Below are 24,647 nucleotides of genomic sequence, written 5' to 3' on the forward strand. Positions count from 1 at the left end.
AAATGTACACTAGGAATACAAGAATATATTCAAACCCTTACTCTTGGAGTAAATAAATAAATAAAGTAGACACATTTTATGTATATTATTTCAGGATACTGCTGCTATTTTCTGAAGCTTTATTGTAGAGTTGTGTTGTTAGGTGATAAGTTTATTTTGGCTGCAGGTGATCTGCAGTTAAAATGTGCTATTAATATATACAATTTTTATGTTATATATCTGATTGGTTTAGTAACAGTGTGTCGAATACTTACTTTCATATCTCATCATTGACATTGTGGCTGTCAAATTTTGCTGCTTATTGTATACGTTGTGCAACTTGAGTTATATATGACTTACCAAACAAAAGTGTTGGCAAGTCGATAGACACACAAACATACACACAAAATTCAAGCTTTTGCAACCAATGGTTGCTTCTTCGTCTTTCCCTATCCTTCCCCCTTTCCTGAAAAAGCAACCGTTGGTTGCGAAAACTTGAATTTTGTGTGTATGTTTGTGTTTGTTTGTGTGTCTATCGATCTGCCAGCGCTTTTGTTTGGTAAGTCACATCACTTTTGTGTGTGTATATATATTCTTTTCTCGACAGAAGATGTTATTGTTGAGTGATTGTAGTTAAAATTTCCATTTTTTATTAATTTTTGACAGCTTCACTTCACGTGATCCAATTATATTGTATCGTTACATATTAATTTTTTTATTGGTACAGTTATGTGGTGGTTATATATTCTTTGTATAAGTCTGTATGAGTATTCTTTGCATATCATGTTTTTTTTACCACGTCCTAAAATTTTGACAAAATTTTCAATAAAATTTTTATGCTTGAGTTAAGTCAGTTCGTTTAGGATCTTGTCTGGGCATTTTTGTATATGTAGTGTCTATTTTTGTTCCTTCTAAAATGGTCATTATTGGGCCTTTAGGTATTATATGTAGGATTTTCATTGTGTGCTCAGACTGCTTTATGTTTTTGGTTTCTGTTTTCATATGGCAGAAAAATTTTGAGAGATTTGTGTCATTCTTTCAGGTGTGTTCTCGATATCTGATCAGAAAATTTCATTCTGTTTGGTTAACCTAGAATTTTTACTATCATTAAAATTGATTTTATATAGTCCTGGATACTTGTGTGTTGGTGTTTTTGTTTTATTGGCCTGGATTTGTGTTTTTATGTTATCTCACTGTAGTATTTTTTAACACCATAACTTAACAAATGTTTGAAAAAATTATGTTCCAAAAAATGATTTTTTTTTATTAACGAAAATATCCTGTAATGAATGGCAGCACTGATAGACATATGAAGACAACTTAGAAAGCTCAAAATAACGAGTTACAAAGTTTTGAAAATAACCAATAATAAAATTCCATGTATATTTGGGCACTGAACTTTGACTAAAATATAGTGAAACTTGAATGCATTTTTTAGTTTTTGTATAGTTGTGAAATCTAACCATGTATTTCAGAATGTTTTCTGTGAACATAAACATTGGAGGAGTTGGATGGAGCACAGTGGATGTGTTTGATGTCATACCACTGGTGAGCACTTATCACCCTGCTGACCAACTGTCATCACTTTCAGTCTCTAATGAAGTAATATCATATTCTTCTTCACTTTCTGAGCTGCTAAACTCAGTGTCAAATTCAGGCTTGCAAATACTTTTTGAAAGCATTGCTTAAACAACAATACAGGAGAAAGTGCAAATTTTGTTGTCAAATATCCTAAGCTGCACACAGTAAAGATGATATCTAATAGCAACCACATCAACCAAAACAGGACAGCCAGGCTACTAATGTAGTACCGGGTGCTCTCTAGTGGTTGAACATCAAACTATTGTGCTGAAAGAGATATAAGCAGAGTCTTATATTTTCATAGCCCTCTTGTTAACTTGCCTGAGTGTACTTGGGATTTTAAGTTTCTGTTAAAATAATAAATTCGAAGTAACTTGACATTTTATATTAAGAATTTAGTAATGAATTTAATTTGTCTGATGTCTTTCGTATGTATGTATGTGGTTTTCCATCTTCTTGGTGTTTTTTGTGTTAGTTTTATGTCAGCATTAATATAAAATCACTTGTAATGATTGTAAAAAATTCTATATAAGCCAGGCAGGATGAAATTTTCTGTATATTGAGAGCAGTCCAGCAATAGAGACACAAATCCTTCCACTTTTTTTGCCCAATTGAAAACAGAAAACCATAATATAACTAATTTTATCATGCAATGAAAATTCTACATATAATACCTGAAGAAGAAAGAAAACTGGCATTCTGTGCAGGTAGGTTAGAAAATTTAAAAAGGGAAATGGAAAGGTTAAAGTTAGATATAGTGGGAATTAGTGAAGTTTGCTGGCAGAAGGAAGAAGACTTCTGGTCAGGTGAATACAGGGTTATAAATACATAATCAAATAGGCGTAATGTAGGAGTAGGTTTAATAATGTATAGCATAATAGAAATGTTGGTAAGCTACTGCAAACAGCATAGTGAACGCATTACTGTGGCCAAGATAGATACGAAGCCTACCACAGTAATACAAGTTTATATACCAACTAGCTCTGCAGATGACAAAGAAAGTGGTGAAATGTATCATGAGATAAAAGAAATTATTCAGATAGTGAAGGGAGATGAAAATTTAATAGTCGTGGGTGCCTGGAACTCGATAGTAGAAAAAGGAAGAGAAGGAAACATAGTAGGTGAATATGGAATGGGAGTAAGGAATGAAAGAGGAAGCATCCTGGTAGAATTTTGCACAGAGCATAACTAAATCATAGCTAACACATGGTTCAAGAATCGTGAAAGAACGTTGTATACATGAAAGAAGCCTGGAGATACTGGGAGGTCTAAGATAGAGTATATAATAGTAAGACAGAAATTCAGTTAGATAGTAAGACAGAGATTCGGAAACAAGATTTTAACTTGTAAGACATTTCCAGGGGCAGATGTGGACTCTGACCACAGTCTATTGGTTACTAACTGTAGATTAAAACTGAAGAAATTGCAAAAAGGTGAGAATTTAAGGAGATGGGACCTGGATAAACTGACTATAAACAAGAGGTTGTACAGAGTTTCGGGGAGAGCATAAGGGAACAGCTGACAGGAATGGGGAAAAGAAATACAGTAGAAGAAGAATAATGGGTAGCTCTGAGGGATGAAGTTGTGAAGGCAGCAGAGGATCAAGTAGGTAAAAAGATGAGGGCTAGTAGAAATCCTTGGGTAACAGAAGAAATATTGAATTTAACTGATGAAAGGAGAAAATATAAAAATGCAGTAAATGAAGCAGGCAAAAAGGAATTCAAACGTCTCAAAAATGAGATAAACAGGAAGTGCAAAATGGCTAAGCAGGGATGGCTAGAGGTCAAATATAAGGATGTAGAGGCACATATCACTAGTGGTAGGATAGATACTGCCTACGGAAAATTTAAGAGATCTTTGGAGAAATGAAAACCACTTACATGAATATCAAGAGCTCAGGTGGAAACCCAGTTCTAAGCAAAGAAGGGAAAGCAGAAAGGTGGAAGGAGTATATAGAGGCTCTATACAAGGTCGATGTTCTTGAGGACAATATTCTGGAAATGGAAGAGAATGTAGATGAAGATGAAATGGGAAATACGATACTGCGTGAAGAGTCGACAGAGCACTGAAAGACCTGAGTCGAAACAAGGCCCCTGGAGTAGACAAATTCCATTAGAACTATTGACAGCCTTGGGAGAGCCAGTCCTGACAAAACTCTACTATCTGGTGAGAAAGATGTATGAGACAGGCGAAAAACCCCCAGACTTCAAGAAGAATATAATAATTCCAATCCCAAAGAAAGCAGGTGTTGGCAGATGTGAAAATTACCAAACTATCAGTTTAATAAGTCACAGCTGCAAAAACTATCACAATTTCTTTACAGACGAATGGAAAAACTGGTAGAAGCTGACCTCAGGGAATTCCATAGAAATGTTGGAACACGAGGCAATACTGACCTTAAAACTTATCTTAGAAAATAGATTAAAGAAAGTCAAATATTTCTATAATTGTAGACATAGAGAAAGCCTTTGACAATGTTGACTGGAATACTGTGTTTCAGGGGTAAAATACAGGGAGCGAAAGGCTATTTACAATTTGTACAGAAACAAGGTGGCAGCTATAAGAGTAGAGGATCATGAAAGTAAAGCAGTGGTTTGGAAGGGAGTGAGACTGGGTTGTAGCATATCCCTGATGTTATTCAATCTGTATATTGACCCAGCAGTAAATGAAACAAAAGAAAAATTCAGAGTAGGTATTAAAATCCGTGGAGAAGAAATAAAAACTTTGAGGTTCGCTGATATTGCAATTATGTCGGTGACAGCAAAGGACTTGGAAGAGCAGCTGAACAGAATGGACAGTGTCTTGAAAGGAGGATATAAGATGAACATCAATGAAAGCAAAACGAGGATAATGGAATGTAGTTAAATTCAATAGGGTGATGCTGAGGGAATTAGATTAGGAAATGAGACATTTAAAGTAATAAATGAGTTTTGCTATTTGGGAAGCAAAATAATTGATGATGGTCGAAGTAGAGAGGATATAAAATGTAGACTGGCAATGGCAAGGAAAGTGTTTCTGAACAAGAGAAATTTGCAAACATGGAGTATAGATTTAAATGTCAGGAAGTCATTTCTGAAAGTATTTGTATAGAGTGTAGCTATGTATGGAATTGAAATGTGGACGATAAATAGTTTAGACAAGAAGAGAATAGAAGCTTTTGAAATGTGGTTCTACAGAAGAATGCTGAAGATAAGATGGGTAGATCACATAACTAATGAGGAGGTTTTGAATAGAATTGAGGAGAAGAGAAATTTGTGGCAGAACGTGACTAGAAGAAGGGATTAGTTGGTAGGGCATATTCTGAGGCATCAAGGGATCACCAATTTAGTATTGTAGGGCAGCATGGAGGGTAAAAATCATAGAGGGAGACCAAGAGATGAATACACTAAACAGATTCGAAAGGATGTAGGTTGCAGTAGGTACTGGGAGATGAAGAAACTTGCAAAGGATAGAATCCAAAAATGGCCCTTTTAGAAGAAATAGAAACACACACACACACACACACACACACACACAAAACCCCTAAGTGAACAGAGTGAACTTAAACATAAAAATTTTATTTGAAGTTTTATCAAAATAGATATCATGATAAGGAAAGACTATTCATAGAAACCCACACAGAGAATCTATAAGCACTATGTAATTCCATAGATGAATAAGATAAGTATGTAATGATACAACATCATCGCCTTTGTCAAGGAAAGCTGTCAAATTTATAGAAAACAAAAATTTCAACGAAAAATTACTCAGCAACAACATCCTTTGTTGAGAACAGAATATATATAAACAAAACCAACTCATTCTGCACCACAAATCCGATACATGGTCTTATTTGACAGCCACAATGTCAATTTATTTATTTATTTATTTCGTGTTCCGGTGATCTGTGTTGTGAATACATCACAGGATATGGAACGTGTCAGTTTTACAAACTTTTTATGGTATTTTGTAAGTATTGCTATTATTCATATTAAAATTATATGGCTTAGATTAACATTACAAATTAAAATCACAAAAAAATAAATGTTACAAAGTTAAGTATTACAGACTCTATACACGTACATACAGAAAATATACTACTGAAAACTTAAGATGTTTACAAGTAATAGATATACAGGATCACAAATGAAGAGTGGGAAATGTATCTGAGACTTATCCGTACAGGTACTAGGGTACTATTCATCGTGGTTCAGGAACTCTTCTATAGTATAAAATGACCCTTGCAATAGGAACTGCCTTAAGCTTTTCTTAAACGAGAACTCATCATCTACTAAACACTTAATTTGTGAAGGGAGGGCATTAAAAATCTTACAACCACTGAAGTGGACCCCCTTCTGTACTTTACTCAGGTTTGCATGCTCATAGTGGATATCATCTTTCCTTCTAGTATCATGATTATGATAAACACTATTAGGTTTGAAGAGGGGCTTTTTTTTCCCTTATGAAACACATCAAGGAGAATATATATTGTGCAATGGAGGTGAAGATTTGAAGTTCTTTAAAAAGCTTTCTGCATATGGCTCTAGGGTGGGCTCCACTCATGATTCTTATGGCTCTTTTCTGTGCAGATAGCACTTTCCTAGCAAGTGGCTGATTTCCCCAGAATATGATTCCATATGCCATAATGGCATGAAAATAACCATAATAAGCTGATTTACTGGTTTCCGTATTTCTGTAAGAGCAGGTAATGCGTAAAGCATAAGTTGCCGAATTCAGCCTTTTGCAGAGATCCAAGATGTGGCTTGACCAGTTTAGTTTGCTATCTATATGTAAGCCAAGGTACTTTGTACTATCGACCTTAGCTATATGCATGTCACCTAGTTTTTGTTCTTGTTCATCTTCTTTAGAGACTGTCTGAAACTGGACATAGTTTGTTTTACTGTGATTAATAGAAAGACCATTTACATTAAACCAGTTCACAATATCACTAAAAACCTTATTAGCTGTCACCTCAAGTTCATCCACCGAGTTATCAACCAGTAGCGTAGTGTCATCAGCAAAGATGGTGAATTTACAAAAATCTGTACATAGAGGAAGATCATTAATAAAAATAATAAAAAGTAGGGGGCCCAGAATGGAGCCTTGAGGCACTTCACAGGTGATTGTTCCCCATTCCGATGATGCTGATGCTCCTTCTTGACTATCCAGTACAACTTTCTGTTTTCTGTTTGAAAGATAAGAATGGAGCCACTTCTCTGCTGCCCCACTTATGCCTAGATATGAAGCTTTATGCAAAAGTATTTGGTGACTGACGCAGTCAAACGCTTTTGAGAGGTCATAAAATATTCCAACTATCTTCATCTTTTTGTTGATGGACTCCAAAACATTGGCAGCAAATGCAAATATTGCCTCTTCTGTTGATAACCTCTTCTGAAATCCAAACTGACTTTTACTGATGATCTTATATTCAATGAGGTGATTAACAATCCTGGCATGTATTAATTTCTCTAAAACTTTAGAAAAACTCGTCAGTAGTGAGATTGGCCGATAGTTAGCAGTATCTGCTTTATCTCCCTTTTTATACAGTGGTTTCGCAACTGCATACTTAAGTCTTTCGGGCACTATTCCTTGCTTAAGTGACGCATCAAAAATGTGGCAAAGGATTCTACTTAAGTGGTCGCAGCAGTATTTTAATAATTTGCTAGATATGTTGTCAACTCCAGTGGCGTTTTTACTTTTCAGGGATCTAATTATTCTTTCAATTTCTGGAATAATGGCTGTTGTTATTTTGATTTGTGGTACTGTGCCAGGTACGCTGGCTTGCAGAAAACTAATGGCTTGATTTATGGAGCCTTGCGATCCAATTTGTTCTGTTACTGTTAAAAAATGTTTGTTGAACATATCAGCAACTGTTTTTGGATCACTAACAGTATGATCCTGATTTTTTATTTGAATATTTTCACTGTGAACTGCACTTTTCCCCGTTTCCTTCTTTACAAAATTCCAAATAGTTTTTACTTTATTGTTCAAGTTATCAATTTCTGCCTTTAAGAACATGTTCTTTGACGCCTGTATGGTTTTGTTAAGAATTTTACTGTACAATTTGTAATGCTTAATCTTATGTGAATCATCTGATGTCTTGGCTCCTGCATAAAGCTCCCTTTTTGTTCTACAGGAAATTTTGATGCCCTTAGTAACCCAAGGCCTGTGATCTGATTTATACAGATTTTCTCTAATTAACTTTTTAGGAAATGTTTCTTCAAAAATACTTGTAATCTCGTTGATAAATATATAAAATTTGGAGTTTACATCAAAAGCAGCATACACAGAAGACCAGTCCATGTGCTGTAGTTTATGTTTAAAGTTTTCCATGTTGTGTGTGTTTGTAATCCTAATGTTTTTCCAAATGAAATTTACTCTCCTTTGTACATTTATTTGGTTTATGGTGAGGAACTGTCCATCATGATCAGATAGGCCATTTGTAACATTTTTTACACTTAAGTTATTATATGCATCCTTATCTATAAATATGTTATCTATTAATGTACTAGAACTGGCTGTTACTCTAGTTGGACTGTTTACCACTGACACTAAATTGTAAGAGCACATCAGGTGTTTAAGATATGTTCTGTTCCTGTTTTCTGTTAAAAAGTCCACATTAAAGTCACCCATTACAATGACTGATTTAGTTTTTCTAGACAGGCGGGACAAGAGTGATTCAATATTTCCCATAAAAACGTTCAGATATCCAGCAGGAGCCCTGTAAATTGACATCACAATAACTGTTGCACTGTCTGTTGTTATCTCAATACCACACACCTCAAAGTGCTGTTCTACACAATATTTGCTTAAATCTAGAGATTTATACACTACATTATTCCTAATAAATATTGTGACACCACCCTTTCCCATACTAGATCTACAGTAGTGGGCAGCTAAACAAAAGTTTTCAATCTGTAACATGTTGATTCCGTCTGTGTTATGATGTTCAGAGAAACACAATATATCAGGTTCACTTCCACACTCTTCATCACTTAGGTGAATTAGCAGTTGGTCTATTTTATTTTTCAGACCTCTTATATTTTGATGAAATACAGACAAAGTTTGAGACTTGCTCACCTTTACATTTGTATATTTGTTTGTGGTATTTTTTCTCAGTAGACTAGTTAGTTCTGCTTGTGGCGCTGGAGTCCCATGTTTAATGCACGAGAGAGATGTTTCACATGATTTTGACTGTTTTTCTCTCGTGTCACTCAACATAAAAAACGCTGAGTTACCTTTCTGTTTCGTGTAGGACGAGCTGCTGCTTCCGCTGTGTGTGGTTCAGCTGCTAGTTCTCGTACTGAAGGCACTGCTATTTCAGATGATGATGCTGTTTCAGTTGATGATGATGTCGGTTCCACACAATGGGATAGGTGGTTTGGCCATAAAAAGTTTTTGCAATTAAACATGCTACACTCATTTGCATTTTCAGTATGTTTTACGACAATGATGAGATATGGAAGTAAGTACTTGAACATTACTTTAAAAAAATTGCAATGTGCTGGTATAATATACATAAAATTTCACTACAGGATAACTACTACACTTCAAGCCCTGAGTAATACAAAATCGTACCACTATTGATAACTAAAGTGTTGAGTTTTATTGCGGAGAAAATACATTAACTCTTCTTCTTCTTTCGAATAACCCATTTGGAGGGTACGATGAATCAGTTTTGGCTGCTCTTTGTTGTATTAGATTTCCTTAGTTCCCAAATTTCCTTCATCCTGTTAGAGTTTTGTTCCCTTTCTTCTTGGGTCCACTATTGTCTAGTTGTTTTCTTTCTCTCCTGAAATTCTGCCTTTCTTAAATATGTTCTGTTTTCTATTGTGTCTATTGTAATTCCAGCATTTTCCATGTCCATTTCAATCTCTTATGAACTATGCGGGCTTGGATTTGTAACTATTGAATAATGTGAATATCCAGTTGGTCGGTCTGTTGTTATCGATTCTGAATATATGTCCAAAAAACTGCAGCCTCCTCTTCCTCATTACATCAGTTAGTTTTTCAGTTTTCAAGTATAGCTCTCTGTTTGTTTATCAAATTATGTGTTGCTTGCTTAAGGTAGGTTTCAGGATGCTCTGACACATCCTTTGCACACTGCTGTAGACACACAGAATCCGAATGCCTACTTTTAATTTCCTTTGTCGAAAATACCTATTTGGCATTCAGATAAAACCAAAATGTTAAATCAGATTCCAGTTGAGCTTGACAGAAGTGTGTCATCTAATTATGCATGACAAAATCTTCCGTGAGTGACTTCCAGACTCTTGTTTTAACATATGTATACATATGAAACTTAAAAATTTTGGTTATTATTATTATTAATAATAAAGAGGGAATGGCAACTGGATCATATATTTATGGTTAAATTTCACCATTGTGAAATCTACAGTGTCAAAGGTTTGGAGGGTGAAGACTCAGGGTCAGACCACTATGTTCTGAAGGTCAAAATAAAATTAACACCAATAGTAAAGAAAAGATCTCAAAAAAAAAACTAGAAGAAAATTCGACCCAACCATCTTAACAGAAAATGAGGAAATACACTAGGAAATCAGGTGAAGGATCTATCAACTATAATACGCTAGAAAAATTAACAACTAAATTAAAATCCATAGCAGAAGAGTTGGCTCCAATAAATCCTAGGAAGAAACGTGAGTAGTGGAATGAAGGCATTAGAAAGAAGACACCAAGCTTGGATAAAGCATAAAGTCCAAAAGTCTGAAGAATCACATCTAGAACTTATTAACCAAGGAAAGTCAAATCATTAAATCATCAGACATACAAAACACAAACATCTTAAAATACCATAGAGAAGACAGAAGAAAACTTACAGAAGAAACAGTCAAGAGATTATTACAAAACCTATGGGAGATATCTTAAAAAGTATGAGTTCCCAACATTGCTGCTGAGAGATAAGTCAGGAAATTTGGGGCATAGTAATCAAGAAAATGCAGAGATCCTTGCAGAGACTTTCAATAAACTTTTAAATTGTGATGGCCCACTGGAAACATTTCAAGTAGACACTGAAGCACCAAAACCACCCCCAGAGCTAATAGTCCCTCCAACTATCAAAGAGGTAGAGGTGCAATTCAGGAACAAAAATATTACAAGGCATGTGGTGAAGACTATGTATTTGCAGAAATCTGCAAGAATGCTGGAAAATGTGTGGTCATAAATTCCACCTACATCTAATTGAAATGTGGATCACAGAGAAAATTCCAGAGCACCGGACCTCAGGAATAATACATCGATTGTTCAAACAAATTTCGGGCTTGCAGCTGGGAAAATTTTAAAATTCAAATCCATCCATATTTTTTAAGATAATTACAGAGGAATAAACCTTCTGGACTGCACATACAAAATGTTCTCCCGCATAATTTACAATATGATGAAAAACATTCTGGAACAACAACTTTGAGAATACTAAGGAGGATTTCGACCGTGCAGAAGGTGCCCAGACCAAATTCTTGGCCTGAAACTAATAATGGAGTGTTAAAAGTGTAGAAGCAAACAGTTATTCATCCCAATCATAGATTTGGAAAAAAAGTATAATAGTGTTCATAGGCCCACACTTCTAAAAATCCTTGGATCATATGGCCGCCATCCCACACTGGGAAAACTCATTCAGCTAACTTTAACTAACACAAATTCAAAGGTCAAATTTAGAGGAGAAATGTCAAAAGCTTTCACAATAAAAACAGGACTCAGACATGGTGATGGATTGTCCCCTTTGATTTCCGATGTGGCCCTCGATTACATCATGACACTCTGGCAAAAAGAAAATCCATGTAAAATCAAAATTGGAGGAAAATCAGCAATAACAGCAAACTACCCTGGGTTTGCTGACAGTTTAGCTCTCTTAGCCCTTGATATAGAAGTAGTTCATGCTCAGATCACAAGTTTCCAGAAAATTGCTTCAAATATAGGAATCTGAAACCATGCCCATGAAATCTCTATGCATAGATAAAATCTTCATAAATGATGAATCAATTAACATAGTTCTACAGTTCAAATATCTTGGAGAAATTATTTTGCATTACTTGGGTGAGAAAGCAACATGGATAAATAGAACCAACAAAATGAAAAAAGCACAATTTCTAACCTGGTCAACATATAATAAGAAATGCCTGTTAATAAACACTATGATCCAACATTACAAAACTGTAACTCTCCCAGAAGCAACTTGTGAAAGTCTGTTCCAAATTAAAAATGAAAGGAGAACCGATCAACTCCTCAAGACTGAATGAAGAATTATCAGAACATGCATCAATAAAAAATACCAGGTTGATGGAGTCTGGAGAATCCTTCCTAATGAAATTGTCTATTGTGAGATTGACTCAATCACCAGCACAATGAAAAAGAAAAGAAACTTGTATTTCTTCCATATCTTATGACTGCCTGATAACAGAATTTTAAAACAACTAGTAATAAGAAGTCTCGGAAAGAAGACAGGAGAACATTTGGCCAAGGAAATTCAACAAGATCTTGAAGCAGTCCAACTTAGAATTACTGATGCAGAGAACAAAAACAAATTTAACACTCTCCTCATGAATAATAAATTTTCAGCAGAAATGATGCACAGAAGACTGGTAGATATTTCAGACGAGTTAAGAAAATTGTGTTTGGAACAAATGAAAAATACTGGGCTGTGCACAAAAAGCAAGTTGTCCAATCTTCAAAGAGAAAGTGAACATGGAATGTGGTTCAATGTAGCCAATCAAGTTAATAATAATAATAATAATAATAATAATAATAATAATAATAAATTGCTGTTATTCTTGCACTGTAGAAAACTTGCAAAATACTTCTGACATACCCTCCTGTCCACATCTAAACCTACTGCTTCAAAATTGCTATTAACTAAAGGAAATCATTTTAAGATATCAGGTCATGACAGGAGTAGTATGTAGAATTTATTAAATATTTAGCTGTTAAATTTGGAACATTGTCATTGCTCAGTGAGAAGTTTGGGACTTAATAAAAACTATAGAACTATACACAGATGATGTGTTGTATCCTTGTTCTGCTTTTGTGGCCTCATTGGACCACTTCAGTCAGAAATTTTCTGATCATCATCATCAATAAGTTTTCTTTCTGAATTGCCCAGTACCTTTTGATGTGCTCCAACATTTTATCATTCTTCATCTGTAAATACTCCTTGTATTTTATATTGTTTGTCTGTTTTTAATTTGAATCATATTTTTATGTTTTTCAAGGGTCCTCACACCTGTGACCAAAAAAAGAGAGATTCTTTTTTTCCCATATAGTGTCTGTAATTGGCTCCCATTCATTGTACGTCACTTTATTTGGAGCAATGTGCCATTGTCCATCTTTTTTATATTTCTTATTAATACACATTCTGGGTATATTTTCCCTGCTTTTGTGATTATGTCAATTCTACTTTTCTAAGTGACTTTGAAAGGAGTTTCATTTCTGTTGAATCGCCATCCTGTAATGTTTTAAGCCTTGATTGATAGACTTTTGTTGTTGTATGTAGATCGTGTTAAATTTAAGCTTTTTGAGCAGTGTTCTCCATGCTAGCGCATCTGGACCTGCACCTTGCTAACGGTTCTTATGGTCATCAAGAAATTTAAGATTTGAAGACGATCTCTTGGAAGATTGAAGTGGCCATCTGAAAATAAAAATAGACAAATTAAATGTGAGCACAAGTGTGTGTTCTGAAATAAATTATAATATTATAAAGGTCACTGTTTTTCCTATGACAATGTCCCAAAAAATGTTATCATTTTATTAGTTCTTTCTTCCCATGCAGGTTTCTCATCTTTGTGTGTTATAATTTTTCCTAGGTATTTAAATTATTTCTCTGTTTTTACTTTCCTGTTATTTACTGTTATCTGGTTGATTACTAGTGAATCTGCTCAGTCTTTTCGAATGGTGTCTGGAATCCTATTGATTGTTGTTATTTTGTAGGCTTGTTATTGGATTTCTTGTCTTGTTGACTGTTATTAACTAGGAACACCAACTCATCTGTGAATCTCAAGCAGTTTAGGTTTATTTGGTCTTTCTTGGTTCCAATTATTATGTTTTGAGCATTTTCCTTGTACCATTATGGTGATTAACTGTCTCCCTGTCTTAACCTTATTTTAATCATAAATGGCTCAGATGTATCTCCTCTGAACTTAACTTTAGAGTTGGTGTTTTTTTTAGTTAATTTTATCATATTTATTAATTTGGGATGGCATCTCAAATTCCTTTGTATCTTCATCATTGAAGAACTGTGAATATAATCATAAGCTTTTTTTGAAGTCTACCAAGGTTACAACTTCCTGTTTTTTCCCTTCCTTTATAATAATCCATTACCAATTTCAAATTGATTATTTGTTCTGGCTAGCTTCTCAAAGGCATAAATCCTCCTGGCATTATCCTAGTTCCAGTTCAAGTTTATCTTTACAAAGATTATATAAAATTCTTCTATTGACTTCATATGTGTTATCCAAAAGGAAAATTCCTCTGCAGTTGTGTGGATTTTGTTTGTCTCCTTTTTTTGATTGGATTATAGCTGCAGTCCAATGTTCAGATAGTTCTTTGTATATAATATTGGAGAATCACACCATTGTAATTATCTGCTAAATATTTTGTAGTAATCCTGTCTGCTAAATATTTTCTAATAATTCCTTGAGTTTGTTTTCTGATTATTTGTTTCTATCATTAGAAGCCTGGTGGCCTTTCACCGCACATCTATCTTAGATTTTCCCTATGTTCCTAGCTCACTGTGACAATCTGCTAAGGCAGTGAGGTTCTTCCTTGTGCACTTACTTCCACCCCAAGCTGTTGGGTCTGTTGTGTAAGCAGATAGCTGCCTATTATGGTCACTGGCATTGGTGTGGTGCAGTAGCTTGGTTCTTAGCAAGACTTCCATTGACCTGGCATCGCCCTCGGTCTTGTTCTTTTTCTTGTGGGGTCAATATCGATTACAGCCCCCATGACAACGCCGCTATGAATATTCCACATGGTGATGCACTTCGCACCAAGAATCTCATCAATATGTTTCAAGACTCACCCATGCCATGCTGTCTTTATACTTTCTTCACAGCCCGGTGTGTAAATTTGTGATGTACGCCATGGGAAATTCCATCTGTGTTGATGCCCAAGTGAGTACTATTAGAGTTCGAATTTAGCCACCAAGCTTCCATCACTGGCCCCACCTGCACCTTGCCACATGCTACTGCCACTCCAGCCATGTGACATGATCACTGAGCTGACTGCATGCTCCGGAAGCTGAATGCTGCAACACGAATCAGTGTTCGCAATTCATGGAGATGCGACCACTGGTGGCCCAGCTCCCAGCACTAGACTCCATGCCGATACCCACACAGACCTCTGCATGTGCTGCCACTGCCATTTCTGGCTGAGATATGAATGGGAATGTGGATTGCGGAGGGAGGCATGCCAGGGTAGTCTGTGCTGTTGTGCACTGTGCCTGCCTAGTGAGCATCAGACCTGGATTTGAATTCCGGCCTTGGTAAACATTTTCATTCATCACTTGAGTCTGCATCTATACATTATAGATGCTTGAGACTTAGAAAGACCTCTGGAATCATATATAGTTTCACAGACAGCTGTGACATCACATGCCTGCTACTCTGTCACCAACGCTGCCAGCCTCATCAGAAGGATCCCTGAGATGCTGCTAATGGCACCACCAGCCAACCTGCAACACATTACCTAGCAACTGTGGGTGTACGACATCCTCACCTGACTCAGTGCCAACATGGCAATGCTGCAGGCAGCTGTGACTCACCTCAACCCTGACTGTTGCCATCACTGCAGCCCTAGCCCCAGCCACGCAGTGACGTCTACAACAACTGCTGCAGCTCTAACCGTTCTGCTGACACCTCTAGCAATATGGCCAGCCTCTGCTGATACCACGAACACTTCAGCCCCGATGCTGCAAACTACTGGGAACCCTACTCTTGGCACTCAGACCCATACAGCTGCTGGGATAAGGTGTGCCCAGCTGCTGCTCGGTCTCCCAGCACTTGTTTGTTTGCAATGGTTGCCCTGCCATGCCATTCCTGATATATACCAGGTCCAAGTTGCTTCCTGCAGAAGCTCATATGGGGCAATGCTGCTGCCTCAGCTATTCTCCTGATGGCAGTTAAATCTCCACCATTGCCACAGCATATATCGTCATATCGTAGACCATGGCCTGTAACAGAACCTTCCTTGGACCTTCACTGACATTGCTGTTACAGACCCATTATCTGAGTGGACTTCATCAGGCACTATCATCTGCTCCCTGATGTATCCAGCGACTATCTCGTTGGAAGCGATACAGGGAGGTCAACGAAATGCGTCACTCATTCTGCTGTTTTCTTTAGTGTGAAGCATGTGGAATATTTTGGCCCATAATCTGATCCCCAACACAATTTCCTGCTCTCACAAACTCATTCAGTGCACCAAGGGAGATCTGCACTTCAACTGCCCACTACACCAACACCTCTCCTGGTCCACCCATCTTCCGCCAGTCAAAGCCCCTACCAAAGCACCCAGGCCACCAAGGCCAAGTTTGATGAGCTACTCATTGCTGGCCTATTGCATTGTACAAAGAGCCTGTCGGTGCTCACCCCCCACCTTACCAAGTAGGGGGATGGCTCCTGGCACCTATGCAGTGATTACCATCTGTGATTGGTAACGAGTACCACTCCTACATAACAACAACAAAGTACTAGTTAGAGCTACAATTTTTGGCACAATCAACTGTGTCTAGGCTTTCACCTCTATTTCTAGTTGCAACCGAGGACATTTAAAAGACCACCATCATCACAACCTTTGGTCTCTAAGAGACCACCTTTATGACCTGTGGCCTCCATAATGCTGCCCAACATTACAGCATTCATGGACGTTGTCTTTTGATGCTTGCCTGCTGTTTTGCTTACTTGGACAACTTGCTTGTTTTTTCCGCAATGCCCGAGGAACATCACAAGCACCTTTGAAGTATTTTTAATGCCTCCAGGATCATCAAAACAGCAAAGTGCATTCTTGGTGCCAGTTGAGGTGGTATTCCTATGTATTATCATCTCCACTGCCAGCTGGTGACCTTGCCTGACAAGGTTCAAGCTGTCCTCGATTTCCTATGCTGGGTGACATTCAAGGGCCTCTGCCACTTCCTTGGCAATTTAAACTACTTCTGCTGCCATCTGAGAAATACTGCTGATATGCAAGAGATTTTCATTCAGTGCTGCCCTTCATGTGGTCAGAACAATGGGAAACAAGCTGGTGCAGTGGATACCACAAATGGAAGAAAATTACACCACAAAGAGCAACCTGGCGGACACATTCGCCAACCCCCAATCCATTGCCCTGCTTGCCATATTGGTCTATGCCTGTCAGACACTCATCAGCACTGTCCTGCAGGAGCACACTGACTACATCTGGCAGCCATTCACTCTCTTCTCCAGCAAGCTCTCTGCTGTTCAACAGCATTGGAGCAGATACGAAAGGGAGCTCCTCGCCATCTACAAGGCAATCAGATATTTCCAGCTGTTTGAGAAGGGCCATCACTTCATGGTATTCATTGACCACAAATCTATATTGTCTTCCCTATCAAAAAACACTGATCTGTGCTCCCCACATCAATTCCAGCACCTGTCATTCAACTCCATATTTACTACTGACATATGCCATGTCACTGGTATTGACAGTGTCATCGCCAACTGCCTCAGCCACATCTGCACTGTCAGTTCATCCTTGGAATAAGAGGCACTTAGCAATGACCAAGAGCAAGACCCGAAACTCGCCCACCTTTGCCTAGATGGTGCATCCAGACTCCACTTTCAGTGTACATCCACTCCCGCTTAAACAACAGCAACTAGTGTGATGTATCCAGAGGCTCACCAATCCCATTCTTGCCCACTGCCTTCTGAAAGCCCGCATTCTACCTGTTAGACAATGTGGTGCACTCTACTGTCTATGTGCCTGTTGCTTTGGTGATGCAGTATTTTGTGTAGTCAGGTATTCAGAGGGACTGTAAGAGCTGAACCTGCACACGCCTCACCTGTCAGTGCGTAAATATTGGCCCCATGTAGATGTCCACATTACCATTTTTCCAGACTTTGTGCATGTTCGTGTGGATTTTGACAACCATCTACTTTTCTATGACTGCTGCTGTTGCCTCTCACGCTGGTGGACAGATTCACCAGCTTCCCCGAGGCAATGCCAGTACTCGACATCATGACCACCACGGTAGCCACCACCTTGTGGTTGCCCGTTTTGGTTGCCCATGCTATGTCACAGTGGACTACAAGTGCCTATTTACGTGTGTCTGATAGACTTCTGTGGGACTGAAATGCACCTCACATTGAGCTACCACCTAGCTGCCAATGGCTTGATGGAACGGTTTCACCAGTTTGAAACATACACTCAGCTATCATAACAGCAGGTGGAATACTGTCATGGTGCTGGTATTCATCAGCCTCCTTGTTGTTCACAGGGCTGAACTTGAGACATCAGCTACTGACCTCATTTACAGCTAGCCTCTCGCTGTGCTGAACGACTTCCTGGAGCCTGCCAACTGGCTCATGGATGACATCATCCCCGGGTTTGTCATTGGCTTGCTGGATTTCATGGCTCATCTACTGCCAACCCCCTGCCCGTCCATCCTCAAGCACTATGGCAGATGTAAGGGATTCATTCATAGAAACCTTGTCTCGTGCTATTCTGTGCATTGACCCTTGTCAGCTCCCACTTCGCACGCCCTGCCACGCCCAGACTAGGTCCTGAAGTGTGACTCCAAGACATTTATCCTACATCTACAGGGTGAAATAAAACTGTCCCAGAAAATATTTACAAGATTGACATAGAATTGACCCTAGTTAATGAACTGGAGGACTGCATATCACAGAAAATACTGGAAAACATAAATTTGATACACCAGTCACTTGCTGTCACACGTCTGTGCATTTGCAGCTCCCACTTGCTCTGTCCCAGTACACAGTTGTGTTATTGTGTTAGAGTCAGTGAGGGGAGATGATATATTTAGTGACCAGTTGTGTTGGCACAAAATTGTGATCGCAATAACATACTTCTTATAGCCATTTCTAGTATTCACCCAAAATTTTAACATACAACAAAAGGTTAGCTGAAAAAGCTGCTATTGCTTCTGTTTCTTGGAAGTGTGATAACAGGCGTGAACCTAGTGATTATCTGAAGTTTCAGTGAACTTAGTATTTAGACTTAGAACTTTATTATGTGCTAAGTTGTGTTGCTTGCCACTGTATAAACTGATGTTCTCACTGAGGTATGTATTTAGTATCTTATTTCTTGCTTTCTCATCACTGAAAAAATATTTTAATATATTATATTTAGTCTAATAATACTGTAAATTGTAGTGTTACAAAGTGCTTACAACATGTCAGTTCAGTTTTGTTTTATTTATTTGTATTTTTTCTTAAATTTTTAGTGTGGAGGTACAACACATGTCTTGAGGCTCAGCTGGTCACCAGATGGTCAGTACTTAGTATCAGCACATGCCATGAATGGTGGAGGTCCCACTGCTCAAATTGTTGAACGTGAGGGATGGCGGAAAGATAAGGATTTTGTTGGACACCGAAAGGCTGTCACATGCGTTGTAAGTTTACTAAATTTTCCTACAGTAGGAATAATTCGTTTCTTATTATACACTTGTGCTCATAAATTAAGGATAATTGCATAGTGTGGTGCCACACAATGTGGCACTACACAAAACTGGCGCTAATAGCATAGTCACATAGGGAACAAACACGACACAGATTGGTAAGTCCACGGTATTGGTGATAAGTTTAGAAAACCGTCCCGAAACACATGTGCTACAAAATGCCACTGTTTTCTGTGCATGTACCCCAACATCAATATTGGATATGATAACCACACACACTTACACAGGCCACACAATGGGTTGGCATACTCAGGATCAGGTGGTCGAGCGGCTACTGGGGTATAGCCTCTCATTCTTGTACCAGTGCCTGTCAGAGCTCCTGAAGTGTTGTAGGGGTTTGAAGACGTGCAGTGATACAGCAACTGAGAGCATCCCAGATGTTCTCGATGGTGTTTAGGTCTGGAGAACAGGCAGACCATTCCATTCGCCTGATACCTTCTGTTTCAAGGTATTCCTCCATGATGGCAGCTCAGTGGGGCCGTGCGTTATCTCCCATCAGGAGAAAGGTGGGCCCCACTGCACCCACTGGTGCAAAATGATGTCCCGAAACCCCTGACCTGTTACAGTTCCTCTGTCAAAGACATACAGGGGTTACGTGCGCCAATCATAATCCCACCCCACACCATCAAACCACGACCTCCATACAGGTCCCTTTCAAGGATATTAAGAGGTTAGTATGTGTTTCCTACCTCACGCCAGATGAAAACCCAGTGAGAATCACTGTTCAAGACTATACCTGGACTTGTCCGTGAACATAACCTGGGACCACTGTTCCAATGACCATGTACTGTGTTCTTGACACTAGCTTGTGACCAGGGGTCAGTGAATGCACCTTGCAGGTCTCCAGGTGAAAAAACCATGTCTGTTCAGTCGTCTGTACACTGTGCATCTGGAGACAACTGTTCCAGTGGCTGCAGTTAGGTCCTGAGCAAGGCTACCTGCAGTACTCTGTGGCTACCTGTGAGCACTGATGGTGAGATATCAGTCTTGTTGTGGTGTTGTATGCTGTGGACATCCCGTACTGTACCACTTGGGCACATTTCCTGTCTTCTGTAATCATTACCATAATCCTGAGATCACACTTTGTGGCACACAGAGGGCCTGTGCTACAACCTGCTGTGTTTGACCAGACTACAGTCGCCCTAGTACTCTAACCCTCATAACATCATCAATATGTGTTCTTTGAGCCATTTTCAAGACACAGTCACCATTAGCATGCCTGAAAATGTCTGCACACTTACCTTGTGCACCATACTCTGGCATGCACCAACACACCTCTGTGTATGTGGACTGCTTCCAGTGACACCGTAAAATGACCGAAGGTCAAATGCACCGCATGGTCATACCCCGAGGTGATTTAAACCCACAAACCACCCACCAAAGTGTTGTTTCAGCATGTATCAGCATCATCCTTAATTTATGAACATGAGTGTAGTACGTAATAAATTATAAGTCTGAATTACTGACCATTACTTACATTCAGTAGGTGAAATGTGTATTACTGCTGATACACACATATAAAAGAGTGACTCACTACCTGGCTCTTGGCATTAAGAGGAGGGGGAAGGTTGGGAGAAGGTTTAATAGGAAGGGCAGTGTAAAAAGGCACCATCTATAATGAGCAGGGTTTATACACTTCGGGACAACTGGAAAATCTGGGAAAAACCCAGGAATTTTTTCATCCAGGAAGAACCTTGAATCTTTAGAAGTCTGGAAATTTTTTATTGTTTTAGTTCTCAGTTAAATTTTTGTAATTTTAACTGGGAAGAACTTAACGCAGCAATGAATCTATAAATGAGAGAATAACACCAAAATAAAACTTTAATTGCATAGAAAATGTGCCATTTACAAAAACAAAACACAGTGCATGCACATTTCTCTGCTGACAGTGAAATGTGTCAAAGGCTTTAGCACAAATCGCATGCAGTACTTTCTAACAACAAACTGCTTTCGATGAGCATGGCATCACAAGTGTTTGCAATTCTAAAAGTTTGTGGGAAAATATTACAAATGGTGGTGTGAGAAGCTTTAGTTTCCAAAGTAAATTTCCTTTTAAGCAAGATGAATTGTGTTATGTTTGAGGATGTGCAATGAATTTCTTAAATCACAGAATGTTTGACTCACATTCAGAACTTAACACTATGGGGACCAGTCACTTGGAAAAGTTTTGGACCCAGAAGACAAGCAATTTATGCCATTATTTATAATTTATCTGAGACATTTGTCTGTGATGTTTCTTAAAGGGTAACACATGCTAAAAAAGACAAATCTTCAAGGTCAGTTTTTCATATTTATTTTAGTTCTTTCATAGATTACAAATTATCAGTGACAATGGCAAATAAAATTATAATCCTTCCAAAAAGAAGTATGAGATGAGGTCTTGAACAATTTCGCATTTAATTGGCTTTTCTGTGGAAAAATAGAAGTGATCAACGGAACATGTATTCAGCCAGGTAACCCATGAAATGTTTGGTCCACAGCAGTGAAATTTATAATTTTGCTTGTCAGAAAAATTCAGCAGCTGCAATTTAAACTGTGCTTTTAGGATCATGAGTAACAACATCCTCATTAAAAAAAAAAAAAAAAAAAAAAAAAAAAAAAAAAAAAAAAAAAAAAAAAAAAACTTCGGAAAAATTTTGACCACCTGTGTTATATGTCAGAGTTTAGCTTTCCTTGTAACTGTACTGCATATATATTAATTTAAATCATTAACATTTCCTATTTGTGTGTTTGCACTAGTTAACAGTGATGTTGCTATTTGCTGACGACATTGTGTGTCTTATGGTCCGAATATCTGCTGTCATTGGCTGGCGATCATGTGACACGAGCTACAATTGGCTGACAAAAGTGTATCAGGCAGTGAAATCTCAATTTCAGTGCATTTGAAGTGCTATATTTTGTGGAATTCTTGTTTATACTTTCATAATACTAAAAAATGCACTCTTTGTGTCCTGAACACCTCTCCAAAATATGTAGGTTTTTGCTAAAATGCCAGGAAGTTTGCACAAAAACTTTACCATCCAAAGAATTGATAAGTTTTACAGCTCTATGGAAATTTTACAGCTCCATGGGAAAGTATGTTGTCATTTAACACAGAAAAAAATGTACTTTCATCCAGGAAAAAGTGTGTTTTTAACTGTAAAATCCAGAAATTATTTTTTTTTCTCTCTCTTTTTCCATGTGTACACTCTGATGAGGTTGAGGGTACACAAAGCTCTGTCTGAAGCCTCACTACAATTGGCTCTCTCTCATTCTAGGGTCTGAGAGCCTTGCCCAACCTGTCTCCTCTGAACTGTGAGGAAGGAATTATTAGTGTGTCATTTTCACTGCAGTACTATATATATTGTCTTTCAAGATAAATGCTCATCAGTGATGCTGTCTCATAATTTATTGGTTTTCATGTATGAATTTTGTTTTGTTGATAGTATTGTCGATAAAAGTTTAGTTCACAAGTGTTTTCATTATTGGAGGTTGGCTATTTCTTTGAGTAGCTTTATAAACTGTTTGGAAACTGAAGAATAAGGATGTGTGCTCCCATTCTCTGTAGCTAAATATGTTACAAGGAACACCTACAGATATTTCACAAGGAGGGTATATCAGCACTTCTATTGCGTACCTTTACCTTTCACGTAAGTGGTGCACCATCACATAGATAGGTCCTGATGTGTTTATTTTCACTAAATGCACTAAAAGAAAACAAAGAACAGAATATGACTGCCTTACTTCAAATTGCAACACTATATTGTAAACTTTACTAATGTAGAAAGAAAAGTAATAAGACTAATAGAATTTAAATTAGGTTTATGCCCTTTTTTCCATAATTCTTTCTAATGGTTCATTGCTGTCTTCTGTCTTTCCCTATCTTCCCTGCATCTTTATACACTCCTGGAAATGGAAAAAAGAACACATTGACACCGGTGTGTCAGACGCACCATACTTGCTCCGGACACTGCGAGAGGGCTGTACAAGCAATGATCACACACACGGCACAGCGGACACACCAGGAACTGCGGTGTTGGCCGTCGAATGGCGCTAGCTGCGCAGCATTTGTGCACCGCCGCCGTCAGTGTCAGCCAGTTTGCTGTGGCATACGGAGCTCCATCGCAGTCTTTAACACTGGTAGCATGCCGCGACAGCGTGGATGTGAACCGTATGTGCAGTAGACGGACTTTGAGCGAGGGCGTATAGTGGGCATGCGGGAAGCCGGGTGGACGTACCGCCGAATTGCTCAACACGTGGGGCGTGAGGTCTCCACAGTACATCGCTGTTGTCGCCAGTGGTCGGCGGAAGGTGCACGTGCCCGTCGACCTGGGACCGGACCGCAACGACGCACGGATGCACGCCAAGACCGTAGGATCCTACGCAGTGCCGTAGGGGACCGCACCGCCACTTCCCAGCAAATTAGGGACACTGTTGCTCCTGGGGTATTGGCGAGGACCATTCGCAACCATCTCCATGAAGCTGGGCTACGGTCCCACACACCGTTAGACCGTCTTCTGCTCACACCCCAACATCGTGCAGCCCGCCTCCAGTGGTGTTGCGACAGGCGTGAATGGAGGGACGAATGGAGACGTGTCATCTTCAGCGATGAGAGTCGCTTCTGCCTTGGTGCCAATGATGGTCGTATGCATGTTTGGCGCCGTGCAGGTGAGCGCCACAATCAGGACTGCATACGACCGAGGCACACAGGGCCAACACCCGGCATCATGGTGTGGGGAGCGATCTCCTACACTGGCCGTTCACCTCTGGTGATCGTCGAGGGGACACTGAATAGTGCACGGTACATCCAAACCGTCATCGAACCCATCGTTCTACCATTCCTAGACCGGCAAGGGAACTTGCTGCTCCAACAGGACAATGCACGTCCGCATGTATCCCGTGCCACCCAACGTGCTGTAGAAGGTGTAAGTCAACTACCCTGGCCAGCAAGATCTCCGGATCTGTCCCCCATTGAGCATGTTTGGGACTGGATGAAGCGTCGTCTCACGCAGTCTGCACGTCCAGCACGAACGCTGGTCCAACTGAGGTGCCAGGTGGAAATGGCATGGCAAGCCGTTCCACAGGACTACATACAGCATCTTTACGATCATCTCCATGGGAGAATAGCAGCCTGCATTGCTGCGAAAGGTGGATATACACTGTACTAGTGCCGACATTGTGCATGCTCTGTTGCCTGTGTCTATGTGCCTGTGGTTCTGTCAGTGTGATCATGTGATGTATCTGACCCCAGGAATGTGTCAATAAAGTTTCCCCTTCCTGGGACAATGAATTCACGGTGTTCTTATTTCAATTTTCAGGAGTGTATATTTATATGACTTCTACACTCAACATCCTCTGTAAACTAGTTTCAGCAGTCTAGTCTATATTTGCTCCTGCTGTTTTTCCCCTTTACTGTTCATTCCAGCACCAAGTTAACTGTTTCTGCATTCTGTAGCAGTTGTGCTAA

At 38.9% G+C, this 24,647-nt stretch overlaps 1 protein-coding gene across 2 annotated transcripts in view; it reads left to right on the plus strand.

Annotated features, from left to right (window-relative positions):
• The window catches only part of LOC126285323 (protein HIRA), a 236,297-nt gene that overhangs the window by 64,511 nt on the left and 147,139 nt on the right, over window positions 1–24,647 (plus strand). For both annotated transcript variants that reach the window (XM_049984625.1, XM_049984626.1), the window contains one exon: window positions 18,968–19,135. In XM_049984625.1, coding sequence (XP_049840582.1) covers window positions 18,968–19,135 — 168 coding nt within the window. The remainder of the gene's footprint in view (window positions 1–18,967; window positions 19,136–24,647) is intronic.

Source organism: Schistocerca gregaria, chromosome 8 (assembly GCF_023897955.1).
Source record: "Schistocerca gregaria isolate iqSchGreg1 chromosome 8, iqSchGreg1.2, whole genome shotgun sequence".
Classification (NCBI taxonomy): Eukaryota; Metazoa; Arthropoda; class Insecta; order Orthoptera; family Acrididae; genus Schistocerca; species Schistocerca gregaria.